The 18,052-nt window shown below is 38.0% G+C and overlaps 1 protein-coding gene across 1 annotated transcript; it reads left to right on the plus strand.

Annotated features, from left to right (window-relative positions):
* Positions 1-14,724: 14,724 nt before the first annotated feature.
* On the plus strand, positions 14,725-17,476 carry LOC117634471 (quinone oxidoreductase PIG3-like). Its single transcript, XM_034368604.1, has 2 exons — positions 14,725-15,030; positions 16,220-17,476. Exon 2 carries the CDS (start codon positions 16,305-16,307, stop codon positions 17,280-17,282), a length of 978 nt encoding a protein of 325 aa, XP_034224495.1. The 5' UTR covers positions 14,725-15,030; positions 16,220-16,304; the 3' UTR covers positions 17,283-17,476.
* The last annotated feature ends 576 nt before the right edge of the window (positions 17,477-18,052 follow it).

The following is an 18,052-nucleotide window of genomic DNA, read 5'->3' on the forward strand; positions in this document are numbered from 1 at the left end:
TAATCTCATTGGAATTTTCATGGGTAGATGACCCATGGAGAAATTAGAAATTAATGGGTAAGTGTGGCCCACTAATTGAGAATTTGTGTCTTTGGGACAATTTGGAGATTTTCATAGGTAGATGACCTATGAGAAAAATTGGAAATTAATGGGTAAGTGTGGCCCACCAATTGCGAATTTGTGTTTGAGAGATTTGAATTTAATTTCATTGGAATTTTCATGGGTAGATGACCCAAGGGAAAAATTAGAAATTAATGGATAAGTGTAGCCCACTAATTGAGAATTTGTGTTTGAGAGATTTGAATTTAATCTCATTAGAATTTTCATGGGTAGATGACCCATGGGAAAAATTAGAAATTAATGGGTAAGTGTGGCCCACTAATTGAGAATTTGTGTTTGAGAGATTTGAAATTAATCTCAATGAAATTTGCATGGGTAGATGACCCATGAGAAAAATTGAAAATTAATGGGTGAGTGTGGCCCACTAATCGAGAATTTGTGTTTGAGAGATTTGAATTTAATCTCATTGAAATTTGCATGGGTAGATGACCCATGGGCAAAATTGGATGGTTTTGTACCATTTTTCTTTTTGTCAATGTCCAAGAAAAATAATGAACAATTCTTATTAACTCACTAATTTTCTAAAATTGATATTTGCACTTGGGCCCAAATATGGCTATGAGGATTTTTAAAATTGATCCATGAACTATATAGTAGGCAATTTAGGCCTCTGTAAATTTAATAGGTAATTATTTGGATCACCCATTAAATACTACGGGTTTTTGAGTGTTAATGGGCAATTATTTTTGACAGCCTATTAGTCTATTTCGGGCCTTTGATATTTTGACTGAAACCATGAACAGAAATTGGTTCACAACTGTGGTTTTTGTGCCAATAGAGACCAGCGTGCAGCTTGTTGGAGAACAATCAGTATAAAACCAAAATAACATAATAATAAAACAGAAACGAAATATGCTTTATTTAAAAATAATCAAATCAATACAACTGTAAAATAATTTGCTGAATACTTACTTGAATTGTAGATAGAGTCCTGCAGGTTTGCAGTGTCCTTTAGATAGTATTTCTCATCTACCCTTGTGCTTGTAGTTTGATAGGAGTCTGTCTACCAGGATTAAACTATCTCACATCAAAGCCTAAGCACTGTGGCTTTGATTTCTGGCGAACAATGATATAATTTCTCTCATGAAGTGTTAAAATGTGAGAATGATAATACTGTTCATGACAGGACCCGAACCAAATTTCGCTTTGGAATTCGAGTCGAACCATGTGCGTGTCCGACACTTGGCGAGTGTCAGGCACAATTGACCTAATTGCCCTTCTAATTGAAATTTCAACCTTGACTCTTGCCGAAAATTCGGCAGAGTCTCCCCTGTAATTTGGTCAATCCCAAAATTTCCACTTGTCAGAACGAGCAAAATATTCACACAACCAACTGCCAGCACTTCAATAAACATGCTAATAGTTCCATTCTCACTCTAGGGCAATATATCAGAGCAATTCTAATAGTTCACAGATAAGTTAATCGTTTTACAAACCATCACTTTTGAACAAGAAGGCGCGGAAGTCAAGATGGCCCGGTGGTGGATGTCCTGTGCACGCTATAGCCTGGGGGCGCAAAACATTTGAAATTGTGAGTGGACTAAAATAAGGGTTCATAAAATATCTAAAAATATACTAACCCCCATTTTAAAATATAGTTGAGTAAAACTAAATATCTAAACTACCTTTGAAGCATATTAAAACCAATGCAGTTACATATTTATATAAATATATGCAATCGTATTCAAGAGCAATAAAACTTGCATGTAAGCACTGAAATCCAAACTTGCATAAAAACACTGAAATCAAACCTGCATAAAAGCAATGTACTCAAACCTTGCATAAAAGCACTGCAATCAATTAAAACTACCACTCGGATGTACCCCTGTAATTCCATCAATTCCCCTAGCAGGTCTCGGCGACACACAGTCTATCCGAGCCGCAAATCCTGGCAGGATTCAAGGGATCGCAGTCAGCCTGATCCGCTGGCAGGTCTCGGTGACACAAAGTCAACTCGAGCCGCACTGGCAGGATTCAGGGGACCGCAGTCAGCCTGATCCTCAAATCCTGGCAGACCTCGGCGACACCAAGTCAAACCGAGCTGCAAATCCTGGCACTCACGGTCCGAGCGTCCCCGAAACTCGTGAGGCAAATGTCAAGTGCACTGACAAACTGAGGGTAAACTGGATGTCCGTAGACATCGGCATAACTGAGGGTAATAACCATAGTTGGGTACATGGTGGTTTTAAAAAAAAAAATAACATTTCTGAGAAAGTATAACATGTCTGGAAAATCTGCTGAATAACTGAATTTTCACTAAATCAAAAACTCTGCTGCCATAAGAAAATAAAAAGCTCCTGAAAAATCTGCTAAATAGCTGACTTTTGTTAAATCGGAAACTATGCTGCTATTTTATCTGATGTAAATCTCAAACTCTGTTTTTTGTAACTATTTAGCATATCAACTAAGCAGCATATAAATAAGATATGAACTTCACAAAGCATACTAGGAAAAATGACAATTAATAAAACGTATTCAAGATCAAATAATAAAACTCATTATATAAACTCATTTATATAAAATCATTTATGAAAGAAAGTCCACTCACTCCTGGTCCGAGCTAGCTAGACCTCCTGTAAGTCTCTCCTGCGGGCCTGCCTGGTCCCGGGTGCCTGGGTAAACCAACAGGAATATTTAATTAATAAAACTGCTCGGTATAGGTTTTTAAGTAAAACTCTGACCCCCGACTTCTAGAAATGCGTGCACTAACTTTAAACTCCTTTTCTGACAACCTAGGCATTTCAGATGTTTAAAATCGTCTGAAAAGACTCGAGACTTTACTAAGCGATAAACTTCCACATTGGTCGATACGGTACCCCATGGGGTCCACGACCTCCAATGACCAATCTGAGAGTTCTTTTAAGTTCCTCACATTTAAGGAACCATATCCTGCAAGTTTGGTCTGAAACTGATGATCGGATTGACCACGATCGTGAAATCATAAAACTTCCAAACCCTAGCCCCAGGGTTCGCGATTTCGGAGTATCCGGGACTCCGATTCACAATCCTTCGAATCCTACACGATTCTGAAATTATCTGGAACAACATATCTGAAATTGAGCACGATCCAATGGTTCAACAGTATTGAACCTGGAAATCACACAATATGGAAAATCCGTTCGGGGCTCAAACGGTATCCAAATTGAGATTCGCGAAATCCTACGCGCTCGTGACAACATAAGAATCGTAACAAGACATAGTGCCACTGCACTACCCTCACCCACGCGCCGCAGCATGCGCCGGAAGTAATGGGTGTCTAAAGCGATTTCGTCTCGCCGGAAAAACTTCAAACTACGGCTCCAAACTCCTACCATAGGTAAAATACCGTATTTGGAGCCACTTTTGTTCTTGGACCTACCCCAAAAAGTGACCGGAAGTGGCCGAAAACGGAGGCTGAAAATCGGCTGAAACTTCAACCTCAAAAATCCGATAGCTACACTACGAATTGATCAATTCCTACCCAACAGGCAGCTACAACAGCTCGAGAGGTTCAAGATCCATACTTGGGTCGACAAAAATGGTGGCCGGAGGAGGGAGATCAACGGCGTTGAAGTTTCGGTGACCTCCCGGCGGTTTTCTGCATTTTTCGGCCAGCACAGGCCGTGCCGCCAGCGGAGAAGGGTCAGGAAAGGAAGGGGAGACGACGGCGGTTCGAACGCCACTGGTCCCGTGGCCGGTGGTGCCCTGTGGCGGCGCCGGCACTCCCTAGAAGGCGACGGCATGAACAGCGGCGAGGAGAGAGAGAGTCGCGCGAGGAGAGAGAAGACTGAGCTGGTTTTTATAAATCCAACTTCGAAGTATTTACGGTTGTGCCACTAAGACTCTTTTGACCATAACTCTCTCGTTACAACTCCGATTCGGGCCCACTACGTGTCTATGAACTCATTTCACCGTGCTCTACGCAACGGTGTAAGTGGAATTGTCAAATTCCTTCTCGATCAAAAAGTCACATTTTTCTTAATAAAATATTCTGAGGACAAAATTGTCTTTTCGCAAAATAAAATATTCCTTAATTATGAATTTTAGGTTTGGGTTATTACAGTTCAAAAGTGTCTATCTGGTTTGGACAAATTGTCAATATATAGAGGTCTGACACCTCTTCATCCAACAATTATGTTAACTGTTTAATAGATTTGAATTTCATATTTTGGTTTTATCTAAAAAATGAATTTTTAATTAATAAAAATAAATCATTAATTAAATCAACATGATGAGGTCCAACTTTTGACCAGTACATGAACTTTATGAATTCTTTTATAAAACACCCTCTGTCACTTAGTCTTTCAGGAACCTCGTTAAGTGATGAGGTGGCACTGTCGATGTGGATTTTTTTGATAACATAGAGCAATTTAAAAGGTCACCATCGAGCTTAAAGTTAGAGGTTGCCATATCAGATTCGAGCCCAAATGCAGCTGCACGCATTGCCATCCCCAAGAAAATCAAGCCCTAATCCCCAAATCAAGCCCAAATCGTCGATTCCTCTACAGAATACAAAAAAAAGAACTCATCTTTCCACTACCAAAAGCCTTCGACTCCTGTGAATCCAGGGGTAAAGGGAATTGAATCTTGAAAGTTTGAGTTGTTGTCGGTGATGGCTTGGTGTACCAGACTTCGAGGAGAAGTGAGACTAGATTACGGTGATATTGGATTTGTGGGTTGTATTTGTAAGTTTCGAATGGGGGGCCAGGTTTTGGGTTGTGTTTGTCAGTGTTGTGCTATATTGCTTTTGGCTTTTTCCATTTATGATTTTACCATTTTATGTTTTGGTTTGATTGTTTCTGGTTTTGCCATTTGTTTATGTTGTTCCCATTAGTTTAGAGGTGATACTGCCTATTTTGATTATGTTGATAAGGACAGATTGTCTATGGTTGAAGTAGATTATATGGTTCAGGAATTGGGTTATCTGGAAGGGATTATACTATATAATTATAAATTACCTGGACATTCAAACTTTCTCACCTTACTGTGGTATGATGAAGATGTAGTAGATATGTGTGCATTAGTTCTAGAATTTAAGGAGATTGAGATATATCTAGAGCATTTAGACTGTGACGTTGAAGACCTGCCTTAAAAGTAAAGAATTCCAATCTAGTTCTGCGGTTGAGAAAAAGTGTAAAGTGCTTATTGAGGAAATACATTAGGAACATCCCCTGGCAATTATACCATGTGGAAGCAAAGCTGAAGTTGACACTAAGGTTGAGAGTGGCTGTTAGACTGGGGTTGAGACTGGAAATGTGATTGGAAATGAGGAGCACCACGTGGCTATACTGTTAAATAGCCGATCGGCTCTACCGTATAGCCACTCGGCTATACTCTAGGTCAATCCTATTTTTTCTTTTCTTTTTTACTAGGCCCTTGGCACATGCTCACGCATGTGCCACTTGGTTTTCTTTTTTCTTTTATTTTTAGAATTAAGAAAAAATAACATGGGTAGTTATGTTCCATAAAAGTATGACCTATTATCTAATTTTGTTTTAAATTTTAATTGTTCTTAATATGAAAAAAAAAATATGAATTTACCATATTATCCTCATTTAATTAATAATTTCAATTCTTAATGTTTGAATTAACCAAGAGCATTTTCTGGTATTTTGAATGTTTCACCATTCTCTATCTTTTGCTTTATATATATAGATAAATAGTATAGCCGCGCGGCTTGACTGGGGTCCTTTTTTAATTCTTTTTTTTTTTTTTTAATTGTATAGCCACGCGTCTATACTTTTTAGGGCTAACATCATTTTACCCCTTCCAGGTTTGGGGTCATTCTTGAAATGGGGCCATAGAATTTCAATTTTGTCAATTTACTCCTTAATGTTTTAAAATTCAATTTGCACGTTTCGTCAGTTTGTACATTTGGCCTTCTGTTAAATGATGATGTGGAAAAAGCAGGGTCCACTTTTTTGGCTTAGGTGTAATTAAATATTAAGAAATTATATTAGTTTCTTTTTTTTTTTTTTTGACAGACCCACCCCCTTCTCCCTCATCCCAACCAAACCCCCCAAACCCTTTACCCTCATCCCGACCCCTTCCCCCTCATACAGCTACTAAAATTACTAGAAGAAACCTCAGAATTACTCACAGGGACACCATGATCAACAACTGCCTTCAAGGCCACCAATCCGCCATTAGCTTCTTCATTAGTATCTTTAGCCTTAGGCATATGTATTTGCCTTTTTACACTCATCTTCATTTGTTGACCCAAAACCCAAACTGGATGGGAATTGGAATTGGAATCGGAGGAACTCGTACACTTGAAAGAAAGGGCGGGATTGGGTTTTGTAGAGATCTTGTAGTTGCGATTCTTCAAAGAATTATGATTAGGTTTTAAATCTTCAAGCCTCATTATCACCAAACCAATTGAATTAACAATTATCAATAGAAAAAGACAGAAAGATTGATTTCAACAAGAAAGTTGCATGAATTTGTTTCTGCCAAAGTGGGTTTTAGCTAAGCATGTGATTGATTTTGAAGGGTTTGTTGTATAATATGAGAATCAAAATGGAATGAGAGAGAGAGAGAGAGAGAGAGAGAGAGAGAGAGAGAGAGAGAGAGAGAGAGAGAGAGAGAGAGATGAGGGGTTACTAGATTCCGACGAAGTGAGATAGGAAAGAGAAAGGAAATATAGGTTTTTATTTTTATTTTAATCTATCAAAATAAAATAAATATGATTTCTTAATATTTAATTATACCTAAGCCAAAAAAGTGGACCTTGTGTTTGCCATGTCATACTGGCAGAACGTGTAAATTGGTCGAATTTTAAAACGTTAGGGCGTAAATTGACAAAATTGAAACTCTGTGGCCTATTTCAAGAATGACCTCAAACCTGGAGGGGGTAAAATGATGATAGCCCTACACTTTACATATATATAGGGCAAAATTGTAGCAATGGTCCCTGAACTAAGCCTCAACTTTACTTTTTGTCCCTTACATTGCTAAATTGTTACTGTGGTATTTTAATTATGCCTCCAGTTTTAGAAATCGTCATTTCCGTCATCTCAGTCAACTTTTCCATTTAATTTGATGACATGGCATGGACAAATCCTACTTGGCATGGGCAAAAATGTTGTTTCACACAAAAATTTTAAAAAAATAAATCTCATCTCATATCATCTCTCTCTCTCTCTCTCTCTCTCTCTCTCTCTCTCTCATTTCTTCTTTCCCCCACCTCCACCCGATTTCTTCCCCAATTTCTTATTTCCCCTCTCTCTCTCATTTCTTCTTTCCCCCACCTCCACCCGATTTCTTCCCCAATTTCTTATTTCCCCTCTGGCACAGATTAGATTGGCTGAATTTAAATTTCATGCAATCAACTTCTTGTGGCCTTGGTCTTGCTTAGTGTCTAGTCTTACCTGTTGATATTTATTAGTGTCAAATGTTGTTGTCTGCCTATCGTTGGCACAAGCGGCTAAGCTCCTTGGGGAGCAACAAACACTCTCTGCCAACATGGGTTTTCTATTTTATTCTACATGTACATCACTAGGTGGTAGACTATTGTGGTGGGGTGGGGTGGGGTGGGGGGGGTGGGGGGATGGGTTCTGGGTTCATGGGGCGAGTGATGGTCATGGGGAATGAGGGGAGAAGAAATCGGTGGAGAGAGAGAGTTTTTTATATAGATAAAATAAAATAAAATAAACATTTTTATCAATTTAAAATTAATGAAAAGACAAATATGTCCTCATTTTTAACGGAAAAGTTGACTCAGATGACGGAAAGGACGATTTCAGAAAAGTGGAGGTATAATTAAAGTACCATGGTAACAATTTAGCAAGTAAAGTAAAGTTGGGGCATAGTCCAGGGACCATTGCTACAATTTAGCCTATATATAGTGATCTTTAAATAAAAAAATTATTTTTTCCCCAATTTTTGTTTATTGATAAGAATAGTTTAGAACATTATCCATTACTACTAGACTATTACCCGAGTCTGTTGTTCCTTTTTGAGTTTTACTTTTGTAGAGTTATTACTCGTATAAAGAATTTAGCATTTTTCATGTTTAGTACTCATATTGTACACATACATTTTTTTTTATTTTATGTTTAATACACTTGTTTTTAACAAAATTTTCAATAATACACATAAAATTCACATATTATACACAAAATATTCACATATTATTGAATAAAAATAAAATTTATTTAAATATTTAAATACTAATTATTCACTAAGTAAATAATAATTAAAACATAACTACTAATTACAGTAATTAAAAAAGAGAAATTCAGATTATGCTATTCAATGGGTATAGCCGCACGGTTATACTTTCGAAAAAAATTCTATTTGTAGAGTAATTCTCGTTATAACTGAATTTCAAACGAAAGAATAACACCTTTGTCCAGAGCCAATTTCAAACGAAAAAATAAACTCCAATAAATATATACCTTTCACCTACGTAACTAGTAAACAATCAAATAACAATAACCTGCATAATCTTCATACGATTAAACATATAATCTTCATACTACCAAAAAAGAGATATATAATCTCCACAAAAGTCTTTATCCATGACCGGACTTTGTTTTGTGATGAATGTGAAGACATAAGATAGAAGAAGATAGATAGATAGATAGATAGAATGACTTTCACAGCACAAGGCGTTGCTGTTGCTTCTGGGAGATTGTGTCTGCAACGCTAACGTGAAAAAAGAAGTTGGAGTGTCTTGGAACTTCTTAGTGTGAGTTTTTTTTTTTTTTTTTAATTTTTTTTTTAAGGTGTTTTGGAATTATGGTAAAGTGATAAAGGTATTTTTGGAAGTTATTAAGGGCATATTTACATATCAGTAATGGGTATGGAAGGAAATGGAATGATTTACATTCTCGACTTCCCCTGCGTTTACTTGCAATCAGGAATGAAAAAATAAGTGGGCCCCACCTCAAAATCCTTAATCACATCCCCTCATAACTAAGTATCAGATCAACTATGGGGAGTAGTCGATACAATTCCCATTCCTATTTTCTCTTAGTAACTTCCAAAAATACCATTACCACTTTACCATAACACCCCAAACCCTAAAAAAAATAAAAACTCATGCCAAGAGACGCTCAAACCCTAAAAAAATAATAATAACTCATTTCCAAGAAGTTCCATGTATTTAATGTATGAAGATTATGCAGGTTATTATTATTTGATTGTTTACTAGTTACGTAGGTGAAACATATATATTTATTGGAGTTTATTTTTTTGTTTGAAATTGGCTCTTGACAAAGGTGTTATTAACATTATCATTGAACTGGGCTTTTACTGTTCATCTTGTTCAGCATATTGATTCCTCATGTTTGCACCGCCTTACTGGTTTGTTGTAGGATTAGTTTGGTTTCCTTAGCCAATTTGAGAATTATATATATGCTGTGGTGAAAATGTGCAGGGCATTTTAGTAATCAAATTAATTTGGATTATATATGATTCATGAAAATTAGTAAACAATAACAATAGGAATCAACCTCATTCATTTGCTAATTCCATATGTTTAGCAAACAGCTTAATGAGAATGATTCTTCCCATACCGATTCAGTAGTTCTTTGATTCCTAAATTCTTTGATTCCTTACTTTCTCTATTATTGATACGTAAACATGCCCTAAGAGAAAACAGGAATGGGAATCGTATCGACTACTCCCCCTTAGTTGATCTGATACTTAGTTCTGAAGGGACGTGATTACGGATTTTGAGGTGAGGCCCACTTATTTTTTCATTCCTAATTGCAAGTAAATACAGGGGAAGTCAGGAATGGAAATCATTCTCTTTCCTCCCATACCCATTACTGAAACGTAAACATGCCCTGAAAGTAATTTGACTACTTTCACTATCATTCTCATCCTGCATTGTCTCTTGCTTTGGTTCTGAATAAACCCCATTGCTTTCAGATGCAGGTCCTTCATCAGTCTCCTTGACTTCAGGAACTTCCTGAGATCCATCTGTTTCAGAGAAAGCATTTTCACTTTTTGCTTCAGCTGCAATGCAAGTACCCAGTTTCAGATTCACAAGAACAAAGACGAAGTCAAATCGTCAAGAAAGCAACAGATCTGACGTTAGGGCTAGTGTGTTATGCTTAGGACTAATGGGGAGAGACATTGGAAAACATCACAAGCATTGGTTTTCACTTAGATCAATAGCCAAAAAAGAACTTGCACTTTGTTGGTATATCATCCTTCTAAATTATCTTATATAACTCCAAGTAGGGTCAACTATGTTGTCTAACAGAGCAGAAAAATGAAAGCATTGGAGAGATATAAGTTACCATTCCATATATCTATCGAATTGAATTTTAATAGCATCCCTACCACTAACTTAGACAACCAAAAGAAAGAACAATAACCCTCATTCAAGTTCCTTACAAATGATGTGTCTGAATAAAACACACCACCATCCAATCAAAAGGCCTCTCAACAATCTTAAAAAAGTTCATGGAAATAGTGAAAAGAATACACGGCAATTGGTAATGAACCCAAGCGACTCAATTTTCACGTTATAATGTTTTTTGTTAATAATCCAGAAATATTTTCAAAGATGATCCTCTATTGAAACCACAATTATGAACATCAAACAACTTATTTAGTACACACCGCATGAGGTCAACGTTTGATATGGAAGAGACAATATCCATATTCTTCCTAGATTGAGTCAAACAATATGGATAGAATATTTTTCAGGTTCTATTTCATTCTCCAAAAAAATGTATTTATAGTACAATGATGTAACTCTAGTAGGGTCAAACTAGGAAACAAGATAAAAACCTAATTACACAATATCTGTACAAAAAGGAAAGAAATATAATGATAATAAACTAGGAAATAAATATCCTAATTAAGCTAGGATCTCGCTAACACTCCCCCTCAAGTTGGAGCAAAGATGTCACGCATGCCCAACTTGTCAAGCAAGTTGAGAAAGACCGTAGTAGACACAGCTTTCGTAAGAACATCTGCCAGTTGATACTCGGATGATATAAACGGAAAAGAAATAATTTCAGCATCCAACTTTTCTTTAACAAAATGTCGATCAACCTCCACGTGCTTTGTACGATCATGTTGCATAAGATTATGCGCAATTACAATTGCAGCTTTATTATCACAATACAAATCCATGGGTTTCTGGGGTCTAAACCCAAGATCTCTCAACAATCTTCACAACCATAGTAACTCACACACACCTTGAGCCATCCCACGGTACTCGGCCTCGGCACTAGACCTAGACATCACTTTTTGCTTTTTACTCCTCCAAGTAACAAGATTACAACCAACAAATGTGAAATACCCAGACGTAGAACGTCTATCAGTGACTGAACCAGTCCAATCAGCATCCGTATACCCTTCCACATCTGTATGACCATACTTGCAAAACATTAACCCCTTTCCAGGAGTTACTTTCAGATACCTCAATATGCCCATCACAGCACCCATATGATTTTTACTAGGAGAATGCATAAACTGACTTACTACACTCACTGCATATGCAATATCAGAACGTGTATGAGATAAATAAATCAATTTCCCCACAAGTCGTTGATAACGCTCTTTATCTGTAGGGACTTGATCAGGATACAACCCCAACTTATGATTCTGTTCACTAGGGGTATCAATTGGTTTACAATCTAACATTCCAGTCTCTGCAAGTAAATCCAAAATATACTTTCTTTGAGACAGAAAGATACCATGTTTAGATCTGGCAACTTCAATCCCAAGAAAGTACTTCAAATCACCCAATGACTTCATCTCAAACTCGGAAGCCATATACTTATGAAGATTTTGCATTTCTGCCTGATCATCTCCAGAATCATATCATCAACATAAATAATTAAAGCTGTCAATTTACCTTTATGACGCTTTAGAAACAAAGTATAGTCTGAGTTACTCTGCACATACCCAAATTTCTTCATAGATGCTGCAAATCTCCCAAACCATGCTCTTGGAGACTGCTTCAATCCATATAAAGACTTCCGCAACTTACACACAACACCCTCCTTAGAGGTTACAGGAATACCAGGAGGGAGATCCATGTAAATCCCCTCATTGAGGTCACTATGTAGAAATGAATTTTTGACATCGAATTGTAATAAGGGCCAGTCGCAGTTAGTAGCCAGGGACAATAGTACACGCACAGTATTGAGCTTTGCCACTGGAGCAAAGGTCTCCAAATAATCCACTCCATAGGTCCTAGTATAACCATTTGCTACCAATCTAGCCTTGTAACGATCAATGGAACCATCAACTTTATGCTTCAAAGTAAACACCCATCTGCATCCAACAGCTTTCTTCCCTCGTGGCAAAGGAACTAAATCCCATGTTTTATTCTTGTTCAAGGCATCCATTTCAACATTCATGGCATCCATCCATTTGGGGTTAAATAAAGCATCCTGCAGCTTAGTTGGCACACATACAATAGATAATTGACACAAATATGATGCACATGACTTAGACAAATGATGAGTTGACACACAATGGCTAATGAGATATTTAGACTTGGCATGTATATCAGGAGAATATTGTATTTTAGATTTCCCACGAGTGGTTCGTGGAGGTAACTGATAAGTTGACACAGATAGATCATTAGAAATTACCTCACTTGATTCACTATCACGAGTAGATTGGGGCACTGGCAGGGCAGATGGGGGTATTGCATCAAACTCATCCATACAAGAATCACTGTCATTATTTTCAGATACAGGCGACTGGTCACTTGCTTCAATATGACCGGTCGTTTCGACACCGAGAGCACCTGCTTCTTCTCCAGATATGGGCGACTGGTCGAGTTCCAAAAGGCGATCAGTCATTTCTTCACAAGGACCACAAGTTTCATCTTCATATGGGCGACCGATCACTTGCTTCAGTGCGATAAGTCGTTTCCTTCCTAAAAGCAGTATCTTCAAACACATCATTCTCCAATCCAAGACTCTCCAATTCTCTCCCCTTCTCCCCCTGAATTGGAGAGGAAGGAGAAACATAATAGGGCATTTCTTCATGGAAAGTCACGTCCAAAGTAACATGCACCTTCTGGGTAGGTGGATGATAGCACTTATAACCTTTCAGAGTAGAAGAGTAACCAATAAAAACACATTGCAGAGCACAACGATCAAGTTTACTCCGTTGATGAGAGTAAACATGAACATAGGCAACATACCCAAAAAATCTAGGGGGCAACTTGGAGACTGAGACAGAGGAAACATGGTCACCAAACACATCATGTGGAGTCTTGAAATCAAGAACCCGGCTAGGAGTACGATTAATCAAATACGCAGCAGATAAAACAGTATGCCCCCAAAGATGATGGGGAACAGACATGTCCAACGTAAGGAAGCGGGCAACTTCAAGTAACTGACGATTCTTACGTTCAGACACACCATTCTGCTGAGGAGTAAATGGGGTTGTCGTTTGGTGAATAATACCTTGAGCAAAGAAGAAAGATGCCAAAGTGTTATTCACATATTCGTCTCCGTTATTAGTCCGGAATACTTTGACCCGAGCATGAAACTGAGTAGACACCAGAGTACAGAACTCTGGAAGGATGGAAGCAACATCATGTTTATTTTTCAGCAAGAAAACCCAAGTGAGTCGGGTACAATCATCAATAAATGTGACGAACCAACGAAATCCGTTTGAAGTAACGCGAGCCGGACCCCACACATCAGAATGCACTAAATCAAAAGGCTTTGCCGCTTTACTGTCACTCAAAGGAAACACAGTGCGATGACTCTTGGCCAAAATACATGTCTCACACTTAAAACTGGACTCATCACAAGAGTGGAATAAAGATGGAAACGGACGCTTAAGGTAGCCAAATGACGGGTGTCCTAAGCGACGATGCCATAACCAAATTTGTTGTTTGTCTTTGACACTGCAACTTTGAACAGTATATGGGTCACGGGTGTTACTAGACAACTCATCAAAAAATTTAGCATCATAAGTCATATGATCAGAAGCACCAGTGTCAATTATCCAAGTATTAGAGCCAATACCTGGAATAGAATCATAAACACACAAATTTGCAGAGGCAGCAGCAACAGCACCAATAATGGAGTTATCACCCATGAGTGCAGCAGAAACTCAACAGATCACGGTAGAGTATACAACGGAACACAGCAGAGGCACAAATACGGCAGATGCAAGAAGACAGGCACGAACACAGCAGAGTACGCAGCGGAACACAGCAAAGGCACAAATACGGCAGATGCACGAACATAGGAATGACACGAACACGACAACACAACACACAAACCCAAGAGGGCGCACACGGCACATGTAGAGAAAAAAAAATGGGTATAGAACACGGGTGGGCACAATACACAGGTCACCAGAAAAGTTGGCTCTGATGCCAAGTCAAATAATATGGGTAGAATATTTTTCAGGTTCTATTTCATTCTCCAAAAGAATGTATTTATAGTACAAGGATGTAACCCTAGTAGGGTCAAACTAGGCAACAAGATAAAAACTTAATTACACAATATCTGTACAAAAAAAGAAAAGAAATATAATCCTAATAAACTATATTGGAATTATCTTCATTCATGACTTCTCCTGTGATTATTAACAAATGGGTGTTGGAAACATTCAGTTTCATGAATTTTTTATTTATTTAATACGTTTACAATCACATATGGAATCAACAGGTATGTGAGTTCTACGCAAATTGGGGTAGGCTTCTTCAAAGCCCAGCTGCCTATCAAAAACCCTACTAGCCCATCAATCAATTTCAGGCTTGCTTGCCTAGACTTCCCCAACCAGAAGCCCAGTCTATTACGCAGGCTTAGCTTAGCTTATCCGTGAACCTCCCTTGTTGGGTTCTTCACCTGTGTTGTTGCCTTCTTCTTCAGTTGAATCAGTTGTTTGTTCTTTCAGTGACAGCCTCACATTCCCACTTATTTTCCCAGTTTGGCAGTTTCAACCCAATCTTTCAGCCTTGAATTGCTTCCAAAGGGCCAAAAGGTATTTCTTCTTTGACATCATAGTTTTTTTTTTTTCCTTCATGTTTATAGTCTCATTTCTTAGTTATAATCTCAAAGTGGGAATAATTTTTTCTTATCTATTTAATTTTGGGTATATATGTTATTTATACAGATATATATATATATATCAGTGTCAGTTTCAATTTTCAGTGGAGTTTGAAGAAAAATTGGTCGAACTATAAATTTTTTTAAGGTTTCTGTTGAAAAAGCAAAATTAATTTTTTAAACAGTGGCAGCTGCTTACTCTCTTTTCTCATAATAAAGTCCACATTTCTAGTTTAAGTGTTACTTGATCTTAGTTGCTTAGTTCGAAACCAACACATCCCTTCTCCCAAGTTTTTTTTTTTTTTTTTTTTTTGAAGTCATAGATTAGATCATAAAAGGTTTGGTAATCAGGAACTCAGAGTTTGAGCTGAAATTTAAATTTACAAGTCTAATATAGACTATATAGGACATAAAGAGGAGTGAGAAATAAAGTTTTGTTTAGGAAATGGTGGTTTGGAGGAAGATTGGTTTGTGTGAGACTGAGAGATTGTCAATGGTTTCTTAAAAGTCCATTCAGAATTATTTATGTAAAGAGTTCTTTGTAAATATGCAGTTGATGCCTTTCATGGATGATAAAACGAGGAAGTTGCTTTGCTGATGCAACAGGGAGGAATTTGGGAGGATTGTTTGAAGTGGATAGGATTATTTAGTCCTACAAATTTAGAGAACTGTATTGGATAACGCAAGTGCAAAGGTTTTCTTTTATTATTTTATGTTTCCAGTTAAAAACCTGTAATCTTTTTGAGTACATCCCCACACCTCAATCCTCACTGAAACCACCAAATCAAACCCAAGCTGCCCCATTCTTTTGGTTGAGTTCTGTAGTTATGGTTTTTCAGTGGGTCTTAGTGTTGTTTGGGTTCTCTCTATTCATTAGACTACTTCCTTTCAGAATGTTGAGGTGCATTTTCTCCCTATTTTTGTTCTCTTTCCGAATTATAGAAATAACTGGTCCATATTGCATATATTACAAATTACTGGCCTTTCAAAACTTTTATATTCCTAGACAATAAACTCATGGGCTATTCTAATTTATCAGGAGTTATAGATGAGGTCTTGGATTTGTATTATTGAATCCATGATGTATTCTTTCATCACGCTTGTATTTCGTCCTTTTTACTTAGGAATCATTTGTGGAGCCCCCTTCAGTGGAAGATCAAGTCCAAGAGAGAGAGAGAGAGAGAGAGAGAGAGAAAGAGTCCAGCATCAATGAAGGCTGTAGTGATAACCACTCCAGGTGGACCGGAGGTCCTCCAACGACAAGAAGTTGAAGACCCAGAACTCAAAGGCGATGAGGTCCTAATAAAAGTTGAGGCCACGGCGCTGAACCGAGCCGACATTCTTCAGAGGAAGGGCATGTACCCACCACCCCCAGGTTCCAGCCCATACCTGGGTCTTGAATGTTCTGGAACCATTGAGGCCGTTGGGAAGCAAGTGTCATACTGGCAAGTCGGTGACAAGGTGTGTGCTCTTCTTAGCGGAGGAGGGTATGCTGAGAAGGTGGCAGTTCCAGCTGGACAAGTCCTTCTTGCTCCACCTGGTGTTTCTTTGCAGGATGCTGCTAGTTTTCCCGAGGTTTCATGCACTGTTTGGTCGACTGTGTTTATGATGAGTAGGCTATCTGCTGGCGAAACATTTTTGGTTCATGGGGGCTCCAGTGGAATTGGTACATTTGCAATTCAGATAGCTAAATACTGGGGAGCAAAGGTGTTTGTCACAGCAGGAAGTAAGGAAAAGTTGGCTTTTTGCAAGAATCTTGGAGCTGATTTATGCATCAATTACAAGACGGAGGATTTTGTTGAGCGGGTAAAGGAAGAAACGGGTGGCAAGGGTGTTGATGTTATCTTGGATATCATAGGGGCAGAGTACTTTCGGCAGAACCTTGACAGCTTAAGTTTTGATGGGAGGCTTTTTGTTATTGGGACGATGGGTGGTGCTGTTACAGAAATAGATCTTCGTATTGTGCTTTCGAAGCGCCTTACCATCCAAGCTGCCGGCTTGCGATACAGAAGTCCAGAAAACAAAGCAGCGATTGTTAGGGAGGTGGAAAACAATGTGTGGCCTGCAATTGTGGCTGGCAAGGTGAAACCTGTGGTCTACAAGTATTTTCCATTATCTAAAGCAGCAGAGGCTCACCGGCTCATGGAAAGCAGCAAGCACATTGGAAAGATTCTGCTTCTTCCCTGATGATATGAATGTTAAGTATTTTGAACTCAAATAAACAACATGGTTCAGAGTCTTCAGACCTTGTGAGCAGCTGGGGTCTATCGTCTAGGATAATGTTTAATTTGCATAGCTTAAGTTGTTTAATACTCTTGTATTATGAGAATTAAATCAAGGTTAACGGATAAATTTCGGGATATTTTTAGGTTTGGTTTTAATGCGTTTGATTTAACTTTTAACATAATCTTGTCGTTGAGATTAATTTGGTCATGGCTGAAAAGAGCCTTACTCGAAAAATAAGGTGAGAATAAAGGTCATGGCTGGAACAAGATTTAACATGGCCACAACATATGTTGTTGAAGTTAGAACTAGGCTCTTAACACGAATAATAAAAATTAGTTACCCAAGTAGCCTGCAGAGAAAAGCTTTCAGCAGTACCATCCATGTTAGGTTTGTTATGTCGTCTCTGTAAATTGAGAATAACTATAATATTAATTGCAATCTGTAGTGAGATCAGCCTAAAATGAAATGATTAAGAGGCAGGAAGATACATTTCTACCATTGTAGCAGCACCAAACAACATTCTGTACGCCACCAGGATGGTCAGGTTCATCCCATCCTGGGATGCTAGTTTATACAAAATATTCAGAACCGTGTACAATATTTGAACAGCTATCATGACGGCTATGGACTTCATTTTTGAGAAGAAATCATCTTGGAAAATGTATGGACTTAGGAGAGGTAAGCAAGGTTATTTTCAACCTTCAACCAGGTTTTAATGATCATGTGTTACA

The sequence above is a fragment of the Prunus dulcis genome, chromosome 7 (assembly GCF_902201215.1).
Source record: "Prunus dulcis chromosome 7, ALMONDv2, whole genome shotgun sequence".
Lineage (NCBI taxonomy): Eukaryota > Viridiplantae > Streptophyta > Magnoliopsida > Rosales > Rosaceae > Prunus > Prunus dulcis.